The 25430-nt window shown below is 31.7% G+C and overlaps 1 protein-coding gene and 1 long non-coding RNA gene across 3 annotated transcripts; one reads left to right on the forward strand and one right to left on the reverse strand.

The window, feature by feature from the left end:
- Positions 1-1166: 1166 nt before the first annotated feature.
- On the reverse strand, positions 1167-22447 carry LOC109339421 (protein TSS-like). Of its 2 annotated transcripts, none has more exons than XM_019576857.1 (24): positions 22015-22447; positions 21886-21957; positions 21433-21494; positions 17780-17872; positions 14426-14498; positions 13998-14324; positions 12776-12840; positions 12515-12646; positions 11442-11483; positions 10834-11358; positions 10589-10746; positions 9713-10229; positions 9418-9480; positions 9237-9338; positions 8601-8921; positions 8427-8519; positions 8232-8333; positions 8031-8135; positions 7642-7775; positions 6296-6479; positions 4969-5100; positions 4766-4878; positions 3879-3957; positions 1167-3759 (listed from the first exon to the last, which is right to left on the reverse strand). In XM_019576857.1, exons 2-24 carry the CDS (start codon positions 21953-21955, stop codon positions 1669-1671), a joined length of 5583 nt encoding a protein of 1860 aa, XP_019432402.1. In that variant the 5' UTR covers positions 21956-21957; positions 22015-22447; the 3' UTR covers positions 1167-1668. The 2 variants fall into 2 exon arrangements, with proteins under 2 accessions (XP_019432402.1, XP_019432403.1); XM_019576858.1 differs by having other exon boundaries at positions 13998-14125; positions 14159-14324; positions 21886-22447.
- On the forward strand, positions 5744-6185 carry LOC109339422. The gene is made up of 2 exons (XR_002106658.1): positions 5744-5822; positions 5935-6185. It is a non-coding gene; the product is annotated as an uncharacterized LOC109339422 (long non-coding RNA).
- Positions 22448-25430: the final 2983 nt, after the last annotated feature.

Below are 25430 nucleotides of genomic sequence, written 5' to 3' on the forward strand. Positions count from 1 at the left end.
CCCAATAGTTACTAGGACATCCTTCACAAATCAGAGCTAGCTGACCAGATGGTCATTTGGTTCATTGATTTGTTAGAATTCGACATGAACTGCGAGCCACACTTGACAATCAAATGTTAGGTGCTGACCAACTTCATCGTTGAGTTGACAATTTCCAGGTGACCCCGTCCAAGAATGAATGATTTATGTGGACGAATATTCAAATCCAAAGGGAAGTGAAATATTGTCATTTTCTTTTTAGTTTCATTCATCATCTCAACCCACACTTTCTTGTACGGTACTACTCACTCTCAATGATTGGACATATATACGTAGTTAATATTAAAAATTTATTCTTACATACATATCATAGATAAATGTTAGTTAAATTTTTTGCATGTAGAACTTTAAGCATGGCATGTCTATAGAATGTTGCAAAAAAAGTGATTTTATAACATTCAAAAAATCACATTTTTTAAAAGTGTTTCTTAAAAAATAAAAATAAAAACACTTTTTAAAAAATGTTTTTTAATAGTGGTTTTTTTTTTTAAAATGTGATTTTAAAACATGGTTTCTTGAAAATGTGATGTTTAAAAGGATGATTTTCTTTAAAAGTAATTTTACTTTCAAGTCAAAAATATCAATTGGATTGGATATCCGTCCAATCCATTAAAATTGATTCATAAATGAAATGAAATTCGTCTATGAAGTTTGTATATGCATGAATTGGATAACTTCAAATATTATTTAGTAAATTTATATGAATTGATAGATGATTTTCTATATATCCATTAAAATTCAAATCCAAATTTATCCTTCCTATCTATTTGCCACCCTCCACATTGTTGCTACACTAATGTTAATGGAATTTTGATAGGGGTCACCAACTTGTGCATTTTAGTCAATTCATATATAGTTTAGCATTGAACTTTTTAGTAGTTAGCATCACATTGTTGCTTGTTCCTATTGTATGAATTGTGATTCTAGGAAGAAACGGCTTGCTAATTTATTGAGTAGTCAAACTTACACTCTTTTAGTTGTTTTTAAGGAGAGACTAGCCATGAAAGTATACTTTAACAATTCAGACAATTTCTTTAATGAAAATGAAAAATAGGATACTTTGGTGTATAATCTACATGCATATATATCCCTTCAACCTGAAAATATAATTAATTTCAACTCCAGTATTTTTACTTCTGAACTTTGTTAGTCATTATTTGGAAGAATCTTTTTCAAAATAGAAATTAGAACAAATTCATGAATACAAGAGTTGCTGCTAAAACTTGAAAAACATAACATAGGCCTGAAAAATGAGACCTTATTTTCAGTCACAAGCTGTCAAAGTATTATGACCTCAGAGCTGCAATTCAATTTTTAACAAGGAAACAATATAGCAGAAAAAGATTAAAACAGTTCAAAACACATAGCCAAATAGCTACTCAACAAAGCCTTCCATGGTCATGGTGACCTTCCGAAAACAGGCTATAGACTTGAATCTCCTCACTCACTATTTCAGTATATGCCAAGTTGGGTTGGGCATGAAACCAGTGCTGGAAAAGAAAGCTTATAATTCCTTAACCTGTGAGCAAAATTTATCAGCCTAAGGTCAAAGAACTCAGTCCAGTCAATTCTTGGCATCACATTTGGGTAGCTATGAAACCTGTTCAGTTAAAGAAAGCAAACCATTACTTAACTTTTGACCTCAATCATATCAGCTTCATTGTCACTGTAATCTCCCCAGCACTTGCTTGGAATGTTCTCATCTGCTCCATCCTTGTTGGTTACTTTATCTTCTTCGATGCAATCAGCAGTGGTGCTGAGGTCTTCAGGCTTCTTTTCTATTTTAGGACTATTTTCATCGGTGGCAGATAGGTGATCTCGAGGATTTTGCTCAACCTGCTGTTTTTCAGAACTGACTTCTGATGAAGAAGTATCTTTATTTTCTTCATCCAGAGCTTGATTTTTGTTTTCAGGATTGGTTTCAACGTATACAACTTCTGCTGAAACTGTTAAACTGGTTGGAGAAGTTTCAGACCCATTTTGATTGACTTGGATATCAGTTAGTGGAGCAGGATCTCCGCCGGGAGACACTGGATTACCATCGGGAGATACAGGAGATAAGCTATTTGGAGATACTGGAATGCCATTTGGAGAAGCTATATATCCATTAGGAGGCACAGGAAAGCCATTGGGAACCCATGTTTGGCCAGGTACAAACTCTGTGGCATGAGGGTTCATTATTCTTGGAGGGCTATTGGGATTACCATCAGTAAACTGTTCACCAGAGGGGAATACAGGTTTACTCCGTGGAACACGGTTTCCATATCTGTTATAGCCACCAGATATTCGTGGACCATATGGAACCCTAGTTGTTGCTGATGGATGAGGTGATCTTCGGGGACTGACTGCAAGCATAGGAGGAATATTTACTGGTGGGGGCAAAATTCCTCCATGATCTTTGAAACCTGGAACTGGAACTGGAACTGAGCCATAAACTGGAACTGTAGATGGATTAAATGGTGGTGCAGCTGCAGAAAGTTTCTTGGTTGTTTCCTTTACAGTTTCTATATCATCTTGCTTTTCGCCTTCAGATGGCGGTGACTTAGCATCTGTATTACCACTGGATAATTCATGTTGCTTCTCATCTCCCTCAATAACCTTTTTTGATACTGTGGCGTCATTGTGAAGTGACTGTTTTTCATCTTCAGCTAAAATGTTAAGAGAATTTAAATCAGACTCAGTTGCTTGGGAACTGTCTTGCACTTTTGTCTCTGATGCACCATCAGAAGCACTGTTGCTGTCCGTAGCTGTGATGACTCTAGCTTCAACTTTCTTTTCTATTACAGAGTCATTGTTTACTTCCTTGAGGTTAATTTCGATAACCTCATGTTTGACATCATTACTTTTTGCTGTTTCTGTATTATCCATCACCACCACCGCAGCTTCCTTTTCTTTTTGTTCATCATGGACAGATTTTTTCTGTATTTCATCAATTGGTTTCTTTTCAAAATCTTCCGCAGCCTTGGTTTTTGCCACATTACTATCCTTATCCTTTTTCCCAACTATCTCTGGGCTCGCATCAGGATTCTGTTGAACTTTTGGTGACTGTTCAGCCACAGCCTTCACAATTGTCCCAGGTGGGGCTAATGCGACTTCTTTGTACGAGAAAAGTTTGCCTGTTGACTGAACACTGATGCCGTTGCTAGCAGGAGAAAATTTAGCAATTTGGTCACCTGGAGCTGGACTGGCTGGAGCTGACTTTGAGTCAGCTAACTTCTCTGGTCCAGCAGCTGGAGCGTTCGACTTATTCAGCTTTGGACCAAAGCTTGAACTCTTAGTGAACTTTTTTGTAACAGGAAGGGAGGGCCCTGAAATAGTCTCATTTAAGTTTGTTCTTGGAGACGAAAAATTTGTGGGTTTGCCTCGATATTTAGATGACTGGGAAACATTACTGAAGTTAGTATTCAGTTTTGCAAGGGTGGGCCTCCTTGCTGAAGATGACTTGCGCCCAGTGAATGAACGACCTTTGGGAATAGCCTCCTGCCATCCTTCATCTGAGCTTTCATCCGGTGCTGGGTTATTACTTTCATTGAGCACTGTTTGTCCTAATTGAGTAGACTCCACTTTATCAATACTGCGTCCTTCAACTTGAGTGCCAGACGTGTTTTCTTTATCACTTGCAGTCTGTTGAATTGAATAACCTTGAGACGTATCTTCCTCCTTGTGATTTTCATCTGAAGCTGTTTCTGAGTTTTGGTCTGGTTCTGGTTTTCCCTTTAACTGAAAGATGGGCGATAATTTAGATTCTTTTAGCAACAGATAGGAAATAAAAGTTAGAAGCAATAAAACGTATGGGGCTATTAACAGGTATATCCAGAATAAAAGAAGCTAAATATTACCTTAGCTCGGGCCTTTTTTTGTGCTTCTCTTGCTTTCAGATCAGCATCTGGAGTTATGTAATCCAAGAGGTCCGATACACTGATAAAAGGCATTTCTTTTGTTATCAAATTTAATTGGAATTTGAACTATGATAAGAAGATAATTTTAATTTGAACTACAAGTGTTGCAGAGATTTTGATTTAACCAGTGGATAGTGGCTAAACTTTTTATAAAACCATTCCTAGGTGGGAGTACGCTTTTGAGAAATTTGATCCTTGAAAATTTCCATGTAATAAAGACAGATTTTCAGCAAGAAGGAAGATGATTAAATTATAAGAATCAAGAATATTTTTGGTAATGTAGTATTTCAATATAAAATGAATTCGCAGTAAGTCAGAACACAACTTTGATGCATCTTCAACCATTTGCAGTTCAAAGAACTTTGTGCCTTCTCTTTTCCTCTTTACACTTTTATTTTTGGTTTATTTTAAAATGATAAATAAACAGGCTTGTTCTTGGTCCATCAGACTTTTTTGACTTGTAGCTTTGGCTTGACAAGGATATGTAACTCCATACCAATATGTTCACATGCTAACTGAACCGGAAGTTTAGGTTTAAATACTTCAGAGCTTTTGAAAAAAAAAACAATGTAAATAGTGGGCTAACCAAGTCCAAAATCAGCAATGATATGAACGATTGAGTAAAAGTGTATCTAGAAAATGACAGTTGAAATGAGCTGATTCTACTTGTTAATATTGGAAAAGCTATCAATTGAACCAGATGGACTCACATAAGCATAACATATTCTAATTGTAATATGAACAAAAACCAAGCTTTAACCTCACTAGGTGGGTCAGCTACATGGAGCGTATAACACCATAATACTTATTCTAATTGTAATGTTTACCTTAAATGGCCCTTGCTGGAGATTGAGGCATCTGGCTTAGGTGTGCCATTGCGTGCAGCCTCCTGTTGCTCCAGAGACTTCGACTCAAAGTATTCTAGCCAAGCAGCTGCATCCTGTAACCGATTCACAAAAATAGCTGTAAGGAACAAAGATCACTATTCATATATATGCCGATCTTCCATAAAAGCAATATGTAAGATTACCTGTGTCCTGAGATCGTCAGACCCAAGTTTGGCCTGCAGTATCTGGAGGGTAGTTTGTTCATGCTGAACACTTAGAGGGTATGCTTCCATCAAAGACAATGCAATAGCTATTGCATGATAGCTTGCAGCCGTCTGAATAAGCGAAGAATTTGTAAAGCAAGTTAAAATTCCAAAATATCCTTATGCATATTCTTGAAACAGAATATGAACATGGGCTTCAAAGAGCATCATGCACCAATGATAATTTTGGCATGCCAATTCAAAAACTACTATTGAATGAAACTGTATTTCTTTGAATGAAAAGAACCAGTACAGCCTTTTTAATGACTGAGAATGACATGATGACTTATCAAAGCATATCATTCAAACATTACTTTACCACGGTTGGGTAAATAAATACATTAGATTAATCTATAGTTACCTATAGTTTAAAATTTGTAACTTGAGTCCCTCTATTTTTAAAACTCTAATACTAAGGACCCCAGTGGTAAATTTTTTGAAAGTGCTACCCAATTATAAGTTCTAAACCATAGAAACTTGTTTTAAAATTCCCAAAATGTATAAGGATCTGTAGGTTTACTCAAATATTATGGTACTGAAGCAGTTTCCCAGCACAAAATGTTGGGTTTTCATGTTAACTTTTCGATACTAACTGCAGTGTAAGTGACCTAGCTTATCGAGATTCTCTAAAATAATTCCCAAATGTCCAATTCTGTGATGATGGTTTTGTAAAACCGCCACTCACTAGTTCAGTTGACTAGTTGACACGGTCCAAAAATATTTTAACCTAGAAACAGGTGATGGATGAACAGGATTGGTAGCCCAGCAAAGTGGTGGCTAAACTGGCCCACTAGGTCAGGTCAAGCTGGGTTTTGAAACTACGATTTCTTTATTTTAACCTAGAAACAGGTGATGGATGAACAGGATTGGTAGCCCAGCAAAGTGGTGGCTAAACTGGCCCACTAGGTCAGGTCAAGCTGGGTTTTGAAACTACGATTTCTTCTTAACAATCAATAATAAGTGAATAAAATTTTTATGTGTCAAGGCTCATGAGTCATGAACAAAGACAGGATGGTTAAGTGATCAGCTTGGAGTCCGAATTTAACTCACCAAAGGATTTAAGCTTCTATTCTCTCCTTTTATAATCTAGTCAAACATCTTACTCACAAGTAGGACCAACATTAATTATTGCATATAACTGATCATGTTGCCAAGATTTACAAATCTCAGCTCCAAGTGTATAGCATTGTATCAAACATTTCACATACTATGAAGTCTCATGCGAAACCAACATGCAAGGTTTTTCACTCCAGGAATGAAAAGGAACCTGTATATGATCAGCTCCAAGTAATCTTTTGTTGCACTTTAAAGCCTCATGAAGGTATCTGAGAGCAACATGGGCATTCCCCAGTCCTTCTTCCATCATTGCTACATTAATGTAGGTTGCAGCAGTGTTTGGATGTGAAGGTCCACAAGTTAGGTGCAAAAGATACAATGCACGATTGACATACCTAGATACATAACAGAAAAGAAAAAAAAGTAGTGTAATTATTCACAATATTTTCATTACAACGATATGGGTTATCAAAGGAAAGACAACTAAATTTGCATGAAATTATGTATGCAGTTCTCAAAGATTCATAGTGGGCTGATCTTTGCTACCCCAATTTTCTTGTCATCAGCTTAGTATATATGAAAAAAATTAGTTTTACAAATGAGGCAAACAGCAACATCATCAAACTCCCTAATGACAAATTAATATCATCCACATATACTCTTAAAAACCCATATTCTTCATCTTAGTACATATGAACACAGAACATTGGGATTCTTGTTGGTCATTATTAATGATCTTTTGTTTTTATTTTCAGAGTACAGATAGATTACCTTGAATATAAATTTTAAATTGGTAACTATTAGATAATTCTCACAGCTCAGGAATACATCTAGAACATAGGGAATATATCTAAAGATATATTTGAGTCGAAACTCTATCACAAAGAAAATATTAGCAAACTCCAATGTTTCCTTTGGACACTTCTAAATTAAGAAGCCTCTTGACCTTATAATGATCTTTTTTTCATTTTTCCACATTTTCTTAAATGCTCAGTTATCCATAAATGTTGAATAGAACTTATATGTCAGTTAATAATAAATAAATAGATAAATAAATGTTTAATAGAAGTTGATTAGGTTGAATGTTTGTCATTTTCCCAATATAAATATCAAATATATTAGGACTTAGGATCCAATTGTAGGGTATGTGACTTGAGTCCCACATCAGAAGTACAAAGGGTTTGACCAAGTTCTGAAGAAAACAATTTTAGAAGGTTTGCCTAGATGCTCGATTTTTTCCAATTATAAAGTTTTGTTGCTTTTTCCTATTGTTATATTTGTGCCGTAAATTTGAAGAGAGCATTTCACAGTAAATCTTTCAGGAATTGAATTGATTCTGATCACTTTAAAACCATCAAATATGCCATAACAACAGAGTCACATAAAGTCCACCCTCCTATTAACTCTAATGTGTTTAGAAGACTACTATTATAGGAGATAGAAAGGGCCCCATGTGATTGGGACAGTAAATTCTCCTCAAATGAAGAACCTTGAAGGTCATTGTAAAGGTATAGCAAACAAACAAATTATATAAGGAAAGGATATACAGAAGCATACTTTAAAGCCAACTCTGTATGTTGGAGTCGATAGTAAAAAACAGCAAGGTCACCATAACTTTTCATAGTATCAGGATGATCCAGCCCAAGCTCTCTTTCATTAATATCCAGTGCCTTTTGCTGATAGATAGTAGCCTAACAGAACCATATATACTTAGTGATATAACTAAGAAAAAACCATCCAAGATAATATACAGTGGACAATGAATTATATATTTTGCAAGACTTCATAAACACTGTTCATCCTGGATCAAACTTGCAATAAGTGTCCCTTCCAATATAGTGCATACTAAGTTTAGTTTTCACAGCATAAGTCACTAGTTGTGATGAATGAAAGAATGAAAAAATGAAAAAATGAAAAAATGAGCACTGGAAGATATTAATGCATACCTGATTGAAGTCTCCAGTATGGTACAGCACAACAGCCAAGAGACTATATGCTCCTGCTGTCATTCTATGGTAAGGTCCACAAACTGACACTAATTTTGATAGTGCCTTTCAGAGTTAATGAAAAATAAAATGTTAGTACATGAATAAACAATATTTCATTCATGAATAAACTGTACTATAGGTGGGGTGATTTATTCATACCTTAGTGCCATAATTGACAGCATCCTCCAATTTACCTTTATCCAGGGAAGTCTTTGATGATTCCAACAGTGTGCGGCCATCAGCAGATGAGCATGCCACATGCTGCAACAGCAATTGGAATTGTAATTCAATCATTAAGGCTTGAGATTAAGATCAGCTTTCCTTGTCATGAAATCAATTTGTCATGTATCTCACCTTATATATGGGGACCATGCTTAAAATATCTGAATTTCTGAAAGGAGATGCTGTACCCATATCATAGTCTCTGGGAACTAGCTCAAGCCCAACCTGTTAAAAGATCTTCGTAATTGAAATAATAAAGGTAGAAAATGACAATATAGATATATTCCAGTGGGACTTTATTTTTACCTTATGGCACAGTCCACGAAGAATGGCAAACTTCCGTAATTCTTGACCATTGTCATGTTTCCATTTCCACCCAAACCTCTTCTGAAGAAAGATTTCTACCCATTTCCATTTCAGTTCATCACAACTAGTAATATCAGCATCATTAGATTCAGGTGATGGTGTTCCCAACAATATATTTAAGCATGATGCTATCGCTGAAGCCAATTCAGAAGCATTATCAACTGATGCAACAACAGCTTGCAGGATGTGCTTGTAGGCTCGAACGATCATCTCATGTATACATAGTGATTGCACATGAGGAAGCTTATCTGCTAGCTCAACCTAGTAGACAGAATTTGAACAGAAGGTATAAATGGTGAGTGGTGAGGTTGTCTATACATATTTAAAAACCTTCAAAAAGGTCTTTAAAACACAACGAGAATGTAAAAGAGAGCAAAAATATAGTTTATGGTACAAACTGATGTGAAAGGAAGATAAGCAAGATCACAATACAGTTTTGATATGTGCACAAAAATACATTAACATCGTGTTTGGTAAAGAAACTTATTCCATTCGGTAAAGAGTAAAGAGAAACATGTGATGGAACTCATGTGGTAAGTAAAATAAAGGAGCAGAAAAGGACAAGAGATATATTACCACTCGTCCTAAGGAAGACATCTGCAAGCCCCTGGTATGCATGAAATCTGTCAATGTTCTTCCATCAACGGGTGAGAGTTCCAGGGACCCAAAGTCCGCCACCTAAGAATTTGAAATACTATAATTGAACATAATCCACAATAACTCGGGTGAAAAGCATATTCAACGTTAAGAAACTAACCAGTTTTGGGAGTGCAGTATCAATATAATAACTATGTGCCATTTCCATCAATTCATCAGGTGACTGCAAAAATAAAGATTCAGCGAAGTATTGATCACACTATTGTGTCAAGTATATCCATAATATTACAAGCATAGATCAGACAAATGAGTGTGTTACGTCAATACTTGTTAGAAATTAGAAAATTCTTAATACTCTTTTGGAGAATTACAATAAGGTGAACATAGGAAAAAAAGAGGAAGATATTAAACATAGTACAGTGAAGGATCATTCATGTCAAAAAGCAGATTTGAACCTTCAGATGAAGACCAGTTTTAGATTCTTTAAGACGTGTATATGCAACATCAGGAAGCAGCTTTCTCCATATAGTTTCCTTTTCTTCATCGTGTCTCTCTAATTCTTGTTGAACGGAATCTGACTTGTTTAAGTCAATGCCATTACATGCGGAAATATCCTTCCCTTGTTCGACTTTAGAGTTCTTTGTGTCAATCTTTTTCTTCAATTCCTTTAGTAACCCACCTTGCTTTCCAAGACCTTTTACAGCTGGTTCAGGTTTAGCTTCTTCTGCCTTTTTTGGCTCATTTTTCCCAGTAGCTTGATTTTGCAAATGTTGTACCCAACAAGCTCCTAGCTCCCACCTGATAGAATTGCTTTGTCTAGTGGGTTCTTCCTTCAATTTCAATAAACTTTGCTCTAGAACTTTCCTTACAATAGACCGAGAATAACTTGAATTTTCAAATTCTGTGCTCTGGATTCGTTGAATTGCATTAGATGATTGGGATGTGGATGACTTATGCAACAGAATCCTTAAGCTGGAGAGTAATTTGGAAATAAAATTGTATTAGGAACTTATATAGCTGATTTACCCAAAATAAGAAGCAAAAGCATCCTCAAGCTGGAGCTGATTTGCTAAGAAGTGTGTATCAGAAACTTAAAATCAAACCAGATATACCGATATGAATTACTAAACCAAATTGACACCATCGACCATTGCATTATAAGGTGCAAAGGTAGAATATTTTCCTCCTTTGCCGGTCAGTATATTGATTTCTTCATGATTTAGTAGCATAAAAGTTAATCAAGAACCAAAAGCTAGAATTATTTTTGCATTAGGTACTAGTGATGGACCTTGACTACCAAAATAATTCAAGCCAGTGATAGGTTAAGTGACCTGTTAACATTTAATGCATTTGCACCTCCTTCAGGCTGGTCCTCAATATCAATTTCCAAGGAAATAGGGTTCCCCTCCAATTCCTTCTCTGCTGAAACCTTTACCACAGCAGTGTACCCGCTATGTCTTATAACTACTGCACCTAAAGTAGGAGTATCCTACAAGAATAAAAGAGTGGCACAATTTATAGAAAGAAAAACCATTTTAGAGCATTATAGCAGGGTCACAGCAATTATTTCACTTACATGAACAGTTGCACTCTCATCTGCAGTTATGCCCTTGAGCAAGTTTCTCTGAGCAAGTTCTTCCTCGGACAACCCAAGAACCAGATTCCCATCATTTTTGCAGTCTAACTTCATGCTTGCATCAGATGCATCTCTTGTCACCTTAATAGTTAAATCTTCTGTTCTTTCTTCATAGCAAGTTGGAACTGCTGCATCAGCAGTAGAGCTTTGCTTACTTTCTTTAAGATGCTTTATTGCGGAAACTGCTTTGAAGACTGATACATCGACAAATAAACTATGAAGCAGAAAGGCTTTCCTGTCTCTAACTTGCCTCTCTTCTGCTGTTTGACACGGCATTGCAGCTAGAATGGCAAAATCTCTGGCCCACTTCCTCTTTTCATGTTTACCATCTCTGCCTTGCCCACCTCCATTTCCTCCCCATGCTTCATCTTCCATGGGAAGCGGTGGAAAGACAGATGGATTGTCAGCAGCAACTGGAGGGACAACCCATGTGTTTGAACGAAAACCATAAGGAAGGTTTCCAAACTGAAATGATACCACTATAATTGTTAAAACATCTAGTCCAATTAGAATAGTAGTGTGAAAAATTATGATGACAAGTGCCATACCTTGTTGTGCTCTGTGAAAGCTTTCATAAGAGCTCTGTAGGCCTGCATGAAAGATTATTATTTATCTATTACTATTAATTGATAAAAGAAAATATTAACATTTAGCCCAATTCTACGTACACTATTAACTACTAAGTTAAGGTACATAGACATAATATTTATAAAATAACTATTATTGTATTCACAGCCACTCTTCTTTTTACATTGCTTCCCATTATTTAAATTATCCAGAGAAAAGAATAAGTGGCAGCCCAGTGCACAAGGCTACTACCTAGTGAGTGGGGTCTGAAGAGGGTAGATGTATGTAACCTTATACCCACAAGCGAAAATGTTGTTTTCAGGATTTGAACTCTTAACTTACAAGTAATAAGGCAAATAATATTACCGTTGCACTGAGACTCATCCTCTGCCCAGATAAAAGGTAGGGATATAAATTTCTTTTTGGAATCGAAATAGCTTTTTATGTGGCATTGTTGTTTGTAGACACCTTTTCTATACTATATATATATATGTGTGTGTGTGTGTGTGTGTAGATGAATATATCAAAACCATTCAAATTATATAAAAAAAAGAAATTCATCATTTGAAAATTTTAATTCAGAAAGGGTGAGTTTATCCCTTTAATTTCTAACACTCATATTTTGTTATGAGTGACAAATCTAGTAGTTTAGTTCAGCTTTTAACATTGTCTGACTCTATCTTAAATATATTCCTTTCTGTTAAAAAAATATTTCTGTTTAAAGAACGAGAAACATTATAGTTAATTACAGTGGGTGGAAATACAAAAATCATCCTAATTTCATAAGGCAATTAATCCCACAACCGTTCAATCATTCATGTCCATAACAAAGTGATAAATGGTAAGGATATTATTATATTGTATCATACACTATCTTGATAGTTTATAGGTGATTTTTTTAATTATGAGTTAAAGTGTTTATATTTCTAATCAAATGAAACAGTGTGACCATCCTTGGACTCAAATAATACATACAGAAATAGTATGAGAAAAAGTGATTTGGAAAACTGGAAATACTTATAGCAAAAAGTAACATTAATGAGCTTAAACTTACAGCATCAAACACCCTGCTTATCTGCTGAAGAAGACCAACCAAAGTATGATTCGCAAGAAGAAGTTTTCCAGCAGGATAGAATCCTATTCTAGAAGCAACGATTGTAGTTGGTTTTCCATTGCAGACCCTAACCTGCACATGTTCCATATTCATAACAATCCCATACCAAAGACATGTAGTATTCTGCAAAAGCTCATTCAAGTGAAAGATTCAAAGAAATTAGAATAGTGAGACATAAATCAGTAAGATAATAACACTCACATCAATCTGAAAGAGATCATCTTCAGTCTTATCCTCAAGAAACGGACGATTTGATCTCCGTATGTCTGCGAGAAAACCGAAACAACATTAACTAATAAAATTAGGAATTCTGGTTTATTTCATCATAAAACATAACCATCTTTTATGATCTTTGAATAGGATTCAACTTAACAAACTAACTTCCACAGTCATGCCATTATATTTACGAATCACTTTATGAATTTCTAATAAATCCAAGAAAGAGGGAGCAAAATTAAAATTCAATAAATAAAATATATTTGGTAGGGAAAACAAAAACTACAATGCACTTGAGTTGTTGATTTTGTCCAAAAGTTTTTCACAGAAGTACATGATTTCAACAAATTAGAGGATAATACTAAATCATAAAATCCTTACAATAACTGAACCTATAATATCAAGTAAGATAGGTAGAATTTTCCCCTTTTGGCATTGCAATCTGCATGCATTTTCCAGAAACATATGATTGTACTCAAATCATAAAATGTTTAGGATTATCGAAGAACTATCTTCTAGCATCTACAAAAAGCTGAATTTCAAGTTTTTCTTCTTTTCAGATAAATGTTTTCAGTGAAGTCAAACTGAATAAACATATAACTATCAGAAGTGAAAAGCCTAAACAATAGAACCCTAAAATAAAAAGAAAAGTAACCAATAAAAAAATTGAGTGAAAAAATGTCACTGAAGTCACTGAAAAAGATTAAAATAAGGCACCAACCAAGTGTGTCCCTTAGACTAATATAGCATTTCAGATGCTTCTAACATTGTATTACATATTAGTCTTTTAAATTGTGGTTACGGTCGCAATTGCCATCACGGTTGTAGTTAGTGTGAATGCAGTCATTACGGCCTGTGATCCGATTGTGGTCATTGCGGCCTGTGATACGATTGTGGTCATTCCGGTGTGAATTATTTTGTGATTCAAAAAATATATTTGAATTTAATGTGGCACAAATGCGGGCTGATGCAATTGCTCTGCGGCTGGATGTGGCCGCATTCGGTGTCATACAATAATTGTATTGTGATGCAGTTACAACAATATGCATAATATGATGTAATCCGCAATTTGAATCATTGTTCCGGATAGATGCATGCCACATTAGTAGAAGGACGAACTTGGTCTCATTTTCATATTTCAGAGAGACCAATGTTTTCCTCAAATAAATAAATATTAATAAAGCCGCGTAGAGAAAGAAAAACTGACATTGAAACGGTGTCGTAACGTGTGAAAAGGAGAAGAAGTCATAGAACTGTCCAAGTCTGGGTGGTGGACAAAGAGTGATGTCACCTTCCATGGAATCCACTGGTTTATGTTTCGGGCTTCTTTCCGGTCCATTTTCTGATTTAGGACTCTGCTGCGCCGGTTCAGTATCGGCCGAACCGGAATCTTTGGTTCCGTTCGAGTCTTTGACATTGGACTTGCCTGCGGCTGGTTTTCCGGTTGATGTAGTGGAGCCGAAGGTGGTGGTGCAAGCGACGATGTCGAGGAGGCGGCGAATGTGAGCAACGGCGAGATCTTCCGTATAGTCCTCTGTTAATAAGAAGAGTGAGAAAAGAAAAGTGATATCAGTGTAATTTAAAATAGTAAGTTCAGGTAATAAAATGTAAATTGAATTGAATTTGGTTGGTTACCTTGGACTATTGAGAGGTGGCAAGGTTTGAGAGATGCGATTTCCACTGAATCTTTCAATCTACTTCCTCGCACCTGTTTAATCATGTAAATACTCTGTTAGCACTTTTGTTCCTTATCTTGTATTAATTTAATTCCACCCATTTTCTTTTTTTCTCTCTCTTTCTTTTGCTTCGTGTCATTAAAGTGCCATTGAACTTGGGGAATTCGATTTTATAGGTGTAGATTAATTATAAAAATTTGATATCTTTAATTATATTATACCTTAATATTTATATTATACATTTTTAATAAAATTAAAATTATTGTATGTGAAACTGAATATAAAAAGAGTGTAATATATGTACATTGATCTAGATGGAATCACACTATAAAAAAATTTTACATTATCGTTGTATATTTTATATACTAAAAGTTAAAAATTTATATTGAGTATAATTAATCATTCATTTGTATTATTTTTATTTAAGAGTCAATAATGATTAAAAATAAATAGTAATGATAGTGTAAAAAATTGTAACACTTTAGGTATCTACACCTATTTATAAAATAAAAAGTGTAATATTTATATACTATCAATCTAATATTTATACACGATCATTATATCATCATTCGTTCATTTATAATGAATAGAATAAATAATTGATGATACACTAACAGATATTAAACTCATACAGGTCAATGCATACATTCTTTTCTAAAAAATAAAACAAAAAAAACTATTTTCCCCGTACACATTTGTGAATATTAGGGTATGCCACCTCAGAAAAGCGGAAAAGAAGGAAAAGTAATAGTTATAAAATAAATGATGAAAAACATAAACTAATAGTGAAATGGGTCTGATGTGACAAAGACTAATGCTTTGTTTGGATAGTGAGTAGAAAATAAGAGAAGAGAGATGTAAAAAGAAAGATGAGAAAAAAAGATATATGAAAAATATAGTAGATTTTTGTGTTGTTTAGTATGAAAGAAAGATAAAAAAAAGAGAAGAGAAAAAAGTAAATATAAATGTTTGAATGACAAAATTATCCTACAATAAAAAAGAATTTGAAAAAATGTCTTATTATTAATTAAAAATTAAGAATTATAAATTTAAAATTTATTACAAATATTATATTATTATAATTTCAAATTTTAGTTTTTAACACTAATTATGAAGTAAGAAAATGTAAATGAAAAAATAATTAAGAAAATTTTATATAAATAAAAAATGATATTATAATCTATATCTATACTATTAATAAAGGGAAAACACAAAATAATCACTCATCATGGTGTAATTTGTGTTTCCATATTTTGCCCTCAATATCTTTTTATTTCTACCAAAAAAACCATATAATATTATTTTCTTATTTTATCCTTATTATTTTCTTATTTTAAAAGTGTATTTAAAAAATTGAATATTAGACTAATTAAATTTAGCGCAAAAAATTATATTTGAATTTATAAAATACAAACTATACATTACAAACGATAGGAAAACGGGTTGACAGGCACAAGAGTGCATGTCAACACGCTAGTATTGATAATGTAAATTGTTTTCTAATCATTTCATTACTTTTCTCACTTTTTCACCATACAAGTAGAAAAAAAATTTATGGGTCCCATCTACTTTTTACTTCTCTCCTTCTTTCTTCTCTTCAAACCAAACATGAAAAATCCTTTATTTCTCTTCAAACTTTCTTCCCTCTATCACTTTCTTCCATTTCTCTCGTTTACCAAAGAGAGGTTAATGGAATGCATAAGCTAAAGCTATAACATGGGATTGTGATTTGTTTAACCGACGTCAGAATTGTGCATTTATTTTTGCAAATTTAACAAATTATAATTACAAAAAACATTTCTAAAGTGTAGTATAATTTTACTTTATTCTTTCAAAATAACAATTTTAATGTTTTTATGGACTTTTAATTTCTTTTATTTTTTTAGTACTACCAAATATATTCTCTCATTTTTTGGGTAATGAACTAATTCTAATTGGGTTGTGGTCACCCCTCCTAATAAGTGTCGCTCTCAATAATCAATCTCTTAACCTTAAGAATATAATGAAATATTACATTATTAGACCAACATATTGTTGATAATTTCTTTTATTTTTGAAATATTGAATTTTTGCACACAATGATATTTCATAGATCAATTGTATGTCTCTTTTTTTCATATCAATGGAAAAAGATCAACCTTTTATATTTAAGAAATTCAGTTTTATATATAATTATTAATAGTTTAATTATAACAACAAAAGTCATGGTACCAAATGAGCAGATATCATATACGGTATTTTTTTTTGGCAGGTGTATAATGGAAAACGAATGTTATATAATGTACTTTTTGGTACATATTATATAATGAATGTACTTAAAAAGTCGATGTATATATCGTACACAGTGAAACATGTATGTGTTAAAACTTAAAGTGAAATAGTTTTTGAGAAAAATATGTATCATGTGATTGTGGAAAAGTTTTATATACTATTAATTTATCATGTATCATTTATTTTTAGAATAAATTATATTGACATTTCCTAAGTTTTAACGAAATTACACAAATCACCTCCATTTTTCTACACTTACATAAATCCTCCTAATTTTTGTACTTTTATCACACTAATCATCCCGACATGAGAAATAAGTGTACTTTTTTTGAAGAAAACATTGTATATTGTGGAGACAAGTTCAAATAATATATGAGTCGATACATCATTATTATTTTTAGTTATATATTATAAGAGCGATTTAAACAATATCTCTTTAGAATTGTTAATACATTTTGTAATCATAATAAATATACATTGATTTATGTATTATTTGAATTTTTCCTCCCAATATACATGGTTTGTTGAACTTAATTGCGTTTGTTACATTTTTTGTTTTTTGTTTAAAAAATTACACTTATTTTTCATGCAGAGGTGGTCAGTAATGAAAGTATAAAAACTAGGAGAGGTTTGTGTAAATATAGAAAAGTGATGAGTAATTTGTGTAATTTCACTAAAACTCATGAGATATTAATGTAATTAACGCTTATTTTTATTATTATTTCCTATTTAAAAAAGTAATAAAAATGAATAATAGATGATGTATTGAATGTGTATAAATCTTTAAACTGACAATATATAGATATTACATTCATAGATAACACATTAAATCATTATAATCAATATTATAAAGATTTATATATATTTAGTACATCATTTATTTATATTATTACTTTTATTAGAAAATGATAATAATTAAACATAAATGACTATATCTAATTTTTTTCCATAAATATTTACATGTTATAGTCTATCATACAAGTCATAAGCCACACATTGTAGGTGTTGGAAGTCATAAATTGAGAAGTACAGAAAAGCAAACCTCGTGAGATAAAGAGAAGTTGGTCAAGTGACAAGTTTCCACGTGGACTGCTAAAAGCTTTCTCACATCTAAGATCCTGTCAGTAGAAATACCCTGCCCCCCAACACAATTAATTCTCACCATAAACAACTCACATTTCAAAATAAATTAAAATATCAAAATATATACATGTTCTAAAAAAGAAAGTGAATTAAAAAGAGAAGTTACAAGTATAATTAGAAAGTAAATTATAATATACATTGATTTTCAAGAAAAGAAAAGATTTAGAAAAACATAAAATATGAAATAAAATCCACAAACATCACAATGATAACCATAAGTGATATTATAAAATAACATTTTTCCATCGTAATTAATTCATTTTGGGTGTATAACTATCTCTCCCATTAAATATCATTCTCAATAATAAAAATCGTGATATTTTACTCATTCTAAAAATTTAATGGGGTCTTTTATTGTTGAACTAACATCTTGTTTGCAAGTGAGATCGTAAAATAACGTTTGATATCACAAGTTGGAATTATAAAAACAAATTTTGTACACACAATTTGCAATCACAACGTGGGAATTACCTAAAAACATGAAAAATATTAAAGAAAAACAAAATGATGTGGTATTAGGTATGGAACTCATATAAGTCGGGTTTTTATTTTAATATACATAAAAGCTAATTACGCATTTGTATTGTTTCATTTTATCAAAATCCATTTTGTTTTGGGGCCGATTGAGAAGTCGATTTAATTCATATTGACTTCGAAGCATTTTTTGTACTACCTTTGGAAATCATTTTGTGTATTTCTCAACATTGTTATTTTTTAAATTGTATTTCTTTTTAATTTTAATAAATGCAATTTTAATAATTTAGTAATTTTTAATATATATATATATATATATATGAAATATTTAAATGCAAAATTTTCAAAATTTGATTATTTTTCATAAGAAATAAAAACATCATATTAGATAAACATATAAAGTTTTATAAAATCATAATCATTAAAGATAAGAGAATAAAATATCTCCTCATACCATAAGATAATTTATTTCCTAAAGCCAATAAAAGTATGACATGTATACTATTTTATATAATTTTAAAAATATTTTTTTAGAAAATGAATAAATAGAACATATGTCATAATTTTAGTGGTTGAAGGAGATAATTTATCCCCTCCTACGCAAAATAAAGATTCATTTAATATTCATGAGGAAAAATTACATATGGTTTAAGTGCAGATATACAAATCTATTAAATAAAAATTGAGAATGAAGTATCTGAAGTAAGAAAATTAGTTATCTCCTTGCGGTCACTAAAAATATGATATATGTCATATTTAATTATTTTTCTATAAAAATATTTCAAGAACTAAACAAAGATAGTACACGTGTCATGCTTTTATTGACTGAATGAGATAATTATCTCTTGATAGGAGGAGATATTTTATTACCATAAAAATTACAACTTTTTCTAAAAAGTCAATTATTTATTAAAATTATCTAAAACATTTTTTTAAAAATCACCACTTTAATGATTAAAAGCCCGTGAATTTTTTTTAAAAATACATTGAGAGGTCGGTTGAGACCAAACCAACTTACTGACATCGTAAAAAATAAAACCACATTAAGATGTCTATTCGGCCTAAACTAATTTCTCAAGGTAGATTAAAAAAAAGAAAACAATTTTGGGAAGTTAATATGGTTCAAAACAATTTGTCAACTGGCCCAAAAAATAAAATGGATTTTTTCTTCCAATATCCTTTCACTTTATAGTAAAAATTAATTATTTTTGGAGTTTGTGACTACCTATATTAATAGGAAGATATATTTTATTCGTATTAAAATAAAAAACCCTATATAAATTTTTCATTTATTTCCAGAAACAAATTTTAAAAAAGTTAATTATACTGACACCCCTGAGTTTTAGTGAGATTACACAAACCACCATCACTTTTCTACACCTGTATAAACTTTCTCTAGTTTTTATATTTATTTTCGCTACACTGACCACCCCACGTGATAAATAAGTGTAATATTTTAAACAAAAAATGTGATAAATGCAATTATGTTAAACAAAACATGGTATATACAAATCAACGTATATTTATTATTTTTGGTTATAAAATGCATCAACAATTCTAAAAATATATTGTTTAAATTACTCTTATACTATATCGTAACGAACCAAAAATAATAAAGAGATATCGACTCATATATTATTTGGATTTGTCTCCACAACATACCATATTTTGTTTAACTTAATTGCATTTATCACATTTTTTGTTTAAAAATTACACTTTTTCTCATGTAAGGGTGGTTAGTGTAATGAAAGTATAAAAATTATGAGGGTCTATGTAGTTGTAGAAAAGTAAATGGTGGTTTGTGTAATTTCGCTAAAACTCAGGGGTGTCAATGTAATTTACTCTTAAAAAAATGAAATCCATGGTTTACAACACTTAACTATATTAAAATTCATAATCACTGAGTAGAATGAGTGTCGGGTGCATGTACCCTAAGTGTTAGTTTGGGAGTTGGATTTTGGAGCGGAAGGAATGGAAATGGAAGGCTTAGGAGGCATAAAATACATTTGTGAGATAACTCCAAAGCCTTTCATTTTCATTCCTTCCCCTCCAAAATCTAACTCCCAAACTAACTCTAAGTCTAGCTCATCTCCATGAGGCCGATGTATAAGTAAGATAAAAAAAATAACAAAAATAAAATTTCAATGTTCTAAATTTTTTATTTTTAAAATTAAATATTTTTAAAGAATTTTCCCTTTCACATTCTCTATACTGGATAGGGGTGGAAACATGCCAGACCGCCTACCAAGGGCCTATTAACTGGCCTATAACAGACTAGGCCAGACCAAACTTTTTTCGTAAACAGGTCAGACTCAGACTTTTTGAAAAGCCTATTTAGTTTAACAGGTCAGGCTTTAGGATATCCAAATGGCCTATTAAGTCTAATAGATCGGCCTATTTAATTATATTATGTAATAATGTTGATATTTTATAATTTTGATATATAAGTAATGTTATTATATATGAATTTTTAATATAAAAATGTATACAAAAATATGATTTAATTATTAGAGTTATAAAAATCTATTTAAAATATACATATTAGTTATTTAAATATAGACATGATCACATATTTCAATATAATATAGTATAATAGACTTTTAAATAGGCTAACATGTCAGACCAGACTTTTAAACAGACCAGACCTAGGCTTTGAAAAAAATTAAATAGGCTAACAGGCCAGGCCCAGACTCCTATATGTTATACATACTCGGTCTATTTAAGACAAAGCCTGACCTGGCCTGACGTGTTTCCACCGTTAGTACCGGATAAGAATCCATTTCATAAACTCACATTGATTAGTTGTACATGGTCAGCATTGAAACATTGTGCTTAAAAATTAAATCTTGTATCGCAAAAACCGAAATCTCCATAAATAAATAAATTTATTAAAACTTTTTAGATTCTATTAATATAAATAAATTTATTTACTTCAACAGTTGCATTTCTATTAGTAAATAAAAATTTAAATCATAAGTTGACCTTTAATTAGTAAACGATAAAGAATAAACTTACAATATTCCAATCTGAGCAAAAAGACAAAAAAGAAGAAACAGGTAATTACGACATGGTCCATACCTTAAGGGTAACTTGTGACTCTTCTGGTGTTTCAACTGTAATTTCAATTACGGTCGGCAAAACTATACAATGAATAAAATAATTCTGATTAGAAGAAATTTCCAAAAGATAAGGTAGAGAATTTCTAGAACCAATGAAATTTAAGATAGATAGGATTAGGAACAATGCATTTGGCTATAATATATAAAAAATAAACCAAGTTTTGAAGTTACAATTTTCTAAATTGGTGTTTAATAATGTAAAGAAATAAATGAATAGAATGGGCATAAATTCATGACTAAGTTGTTAATTTCCATGTTCAATTAAAACCAAAAAATTAAGTACAATTTATGGTTGTAAGTTATGTGAACAAGTTTTAGCATAGAATTGATAAAAAATGGATTAGAATGAATAAGAGAGTAAAGGGATAAATTAATGAATATGCATAAGAAAAAGAGTGGATAGAATATGAACCTTTCTCTTCTTTTTTCTTCTTCTCTCCCTTGGCTTTGTGAGGTTTTGCCTTTCCATTTTTGGGAGCCATTGCCTTCAAAATCTTGGTTGAAATGGGTTATGTGTTTGAAATTTATAGCTTCTACTTTGACGGAAATAACTAAGACACAATAGTTAATTTCATGAATAAACAATTTCCTCTACACGTGAAAGGGAAGTTTCAATGTATGTTGAGTTCTCTTTTTTGTTTGTTTTAATTATAATGGAAATAAAAGATGGGATTGAAGAGAATAATATGAAGCAAAGGAAAATGAAGGGACCTAAGAGCTTAAGAGGAACATGATATAGTAAAAATGACAAAGAATTGAATATAAGAATAGTGGGTATGAAATCTTGAGGAGTAATAACAACCAAAGGAAAGTGTAGCTATAGAGGGGACACACAAAAAGGTTGGGTTGAAGAGAATAGAGATTTTTAAGAGATAGAAAAAACACAAACGTAAGAAGAGAGTGTGGATAGGATAAGGTAAGCTTAGCAAAAGGGTAACCAAGCCTAACTAGTTTTGTACACAAGCACAAAGAGAATGTAAGGCTAGAAATTTAAGGTCTCTTATTTGTTTTGGTTTTGTGACTATGTACTCAATCATAATTTAAGTGTTTTTTATATTGTCAGCAAATCATCTATTATTTATATATTAATTATTATTGACTTTTAAACAAAAATAATACAAATTAATAATAGATGATATGCTAACGGTATAAAAAACTTTACACTAACAAAACATAAATTTTAAACTCTTATTTTTATTATACCTCATCTTCTTTGCATCTCCTTCTCTATATGAACATAATTGGCACGTATATGGAGTTGATTAGAGGGTTTGTTGTCGTCTTTGATTGTTTGGATTGGGCTGCCACCGTTGAGGGACGACCTATGAGACCATGACATATGAGAAATTTAAGTTCGATTTTATTGAGTTTGATATTTATACATTGAATATATAAGTGTGATTTTTTTTACCGTATATCACTCATGTAATAACCATCATTTATTTTATATAAAACTAATACACATAAGTAATGAGTGATATACGATCGTATAAAACTCTATATTTTTTGGTATTATCAATATTATTTTATCACCCAATAAGTAATGAACTAATTTATTTCGGAAGTGTGGATGCTTATCCTAACAAGTATCACTCACAGGAATCGAACCTTTAACATTTTGGTCTTTTTATAGATCTAGTAGACTCTTATATTATCAGACCAACGTCTACGTTATATAAATTAATCTCTTAATTTTATCTACCTTGTTGATTTTATGTAGTTTGTCCTTGATTCTAGCTACAATTGTCAACTTATGGAAATTGATTCTTGCAAGTATGGATGGAAAATTGTTATTACTCATATCACCCGACTTTACTTGGATTGGACAAAACATACATATGACTTGTATTCTAACAATTAAAAAGTGACATATCTGATATTTCTAAAAACGAGTACAAGATCATCATACTCAATATTGTTCATATTTTATAAAGAAATTAATTAGAAATTTTGGTTTAAAAGAGAGACATTTTAATAATACTAAAAATATTAAACTAATGAAATCAAAACATGATACTTCATATTGCTCTAATCTACCAAGAAGACTTGTATAGGCACATGTCAATCAATGCGAATTTAACGAGTTAATTAACTATGTAGAGATAATTAATAAAATCTTGATAATAAATTAAAAAATTAATTCTAAATTAAAATTTAATCCTAAATGATAATATCAGATAACATGCATACACTGTTAGGTATCAATAGATATAACACACTTAGAAGGGGGTTGAATAGGTGTAGCGGTTATCAATTACCGTTTTTCGCACCAAAGGCCTTTTCTGAAAAAAAAAGCCTAAGTTAATCGATTAACTCCAAGCCTTAATCGATTAACACATACGAACACAACAAGATGCAGACATGCTTCTTGTACAACAAGTTACTAACGTTCAAGAACAGATAATGCAAATACTTTTATACAAAATTAAACTAGATAAAACAATTTAACAATATACAAAGTATCAGCCAATATCATGTAATAATAAGACTTAAACTGTAAAGAGATTAGGGATAGAATAAACTTGCAACACGAAAATTTTATCCTGATTCGTTTGCGGATCCATTTGCAAACTACATCCAGGCCTCCCCTTTTGATCTCCGGAGATTTTTCATCACTAATATTGAATAGAATGTATAGTTACATGCAAACTTCCAATACAACACTTAGATGTTCCTTTCTTGAATCCAAGAACCCACTTTCTTGGTTTGACTCTCTTTCAATTGCCCAAGAAAACCTTTCTTGCGATCTAGCCCTAGCCAAGAACTCGATCTAAACTCAAGACATCTAAGTCTTGGTGAAGACACACCGAATTTCTTAGGTAATAAGACACCAAGAGACAAATTCCCTAATGCAAAACATTACACAAAACTGAGTTTTATAAAGCACACTTTTACTCAAAATATTACAATGAAAAATCAACTAAAACCCATATACAAAACTCACAAGATAATATGAATATATATGAGTTGATGAAAATGCAGAAACACATAATTTCTACCCTAAAATTCTCTTAAATAAATGCAAGAAAATATAGGAATGTTTAACATATAAACCACATGCAATATGATGACAATCAAAGCCTAAGCATGATACTATCTATCTTTATCTTACAATGCATTTCACTCTGCCTATATGACACAATTAAGCACGAAAATATGCACCTATCAATTTCTAAAAAATGAATGATATTATAATCATACATGTTCTGAAATCACAGTCTTTATAGAAAACCATTATGAGTCCCAATTAATTGAGTGAGTATCCATTTAATCGATTAACGAGTTGTTGAAAATAACTGTTTTCTAGTTTTCAGTTTTCTGTTGGAACTGTAATCTCGTTAATCGATTAAGGTATCTCTTAATCGATTAACTGACACATTTTCAACTTATTGATTAAATGGTAAATAACCTATATGTTATGCTTATCAACTATACATGTTTTACCAATATATTATGCCTAAGACGCACAAGTAACATATATGTTTAATGCATGAACACATAATGATATAGATGAAATATCTCATGTAAATGAAATGATTACTTTTAAAGCTTGTGAGACTTGTATCTAAGTTTACCTAACCTAGACTCAATATTTAAGGCACACATCTTAGACTTCTAAAAAAATAATTCAAATAAAAAAACCTATCTAGATATGAAACCCTTGAGTCCACAACATGTTGATTTGTCGAATCATCTTCAAGCTTTCACTAATTCCTTGTCTTCATCAAAACATATGCAAACTCCAATAGTGCTCTACTTGACAATTTGCACTTTCATACACTTGTCTTCAAATAGGACATGTTAGATATGTTTCCCCACAAGTTTTTCTAGTAAATAAATACTTATTGGTTCTGAATAATTTTATTAATGAATGAATTTAAATCTATCTATTATATCCAATATATATATATATATATATATATATATATATATTGGATATAATAGATAGATTTAAAT

This window comes from Lupinus angustifolius, unplaced genomic scaffold (genome assembly GCF_001865875.1).
Source record: "Lupinus angustifolius cultivar Tanjil unplaced genomic scaffold, LupAngTanjil_v1.0 Scaffold_75_79, whole genome shotgun sequence".
In the NCBI taxonomy this organism is placed as follows: Eukaryota; Viridiplantae; Streptophyta; class Magnoliopsida; order Fabales; family Fabaceae; genus Lupinus; species Lupinus angustifolius.

What these genes read in the sequence shown, in the direction of transcription:
- LOC109339421 (XM_019576857.1), bottom strand. Translation starts at nt 21,955, where the DNA reads ATGGCTCCCAAAAATGGAAAGGCAAAACCTCACAAAGCCAAGGGAGAG. An exon ending in ATGAGAGTGCAACTGTTCAT is followed by an intron (nt 10,747 to 10,833) that starts GTAAGTGAAATA and finishes TTATTCTTGTAG; the next exon opens with GATACTCCTACTTTAGGTGC. An exon ending in ATACTGGAGACTTCAATCAG is followed by an intron (nt 7,776 to 8,030) that starts GTATGCATTAAT and finishes TGGTTCTGTTAG; the next exon opens with GCTACTATCTATCAGCAAAA.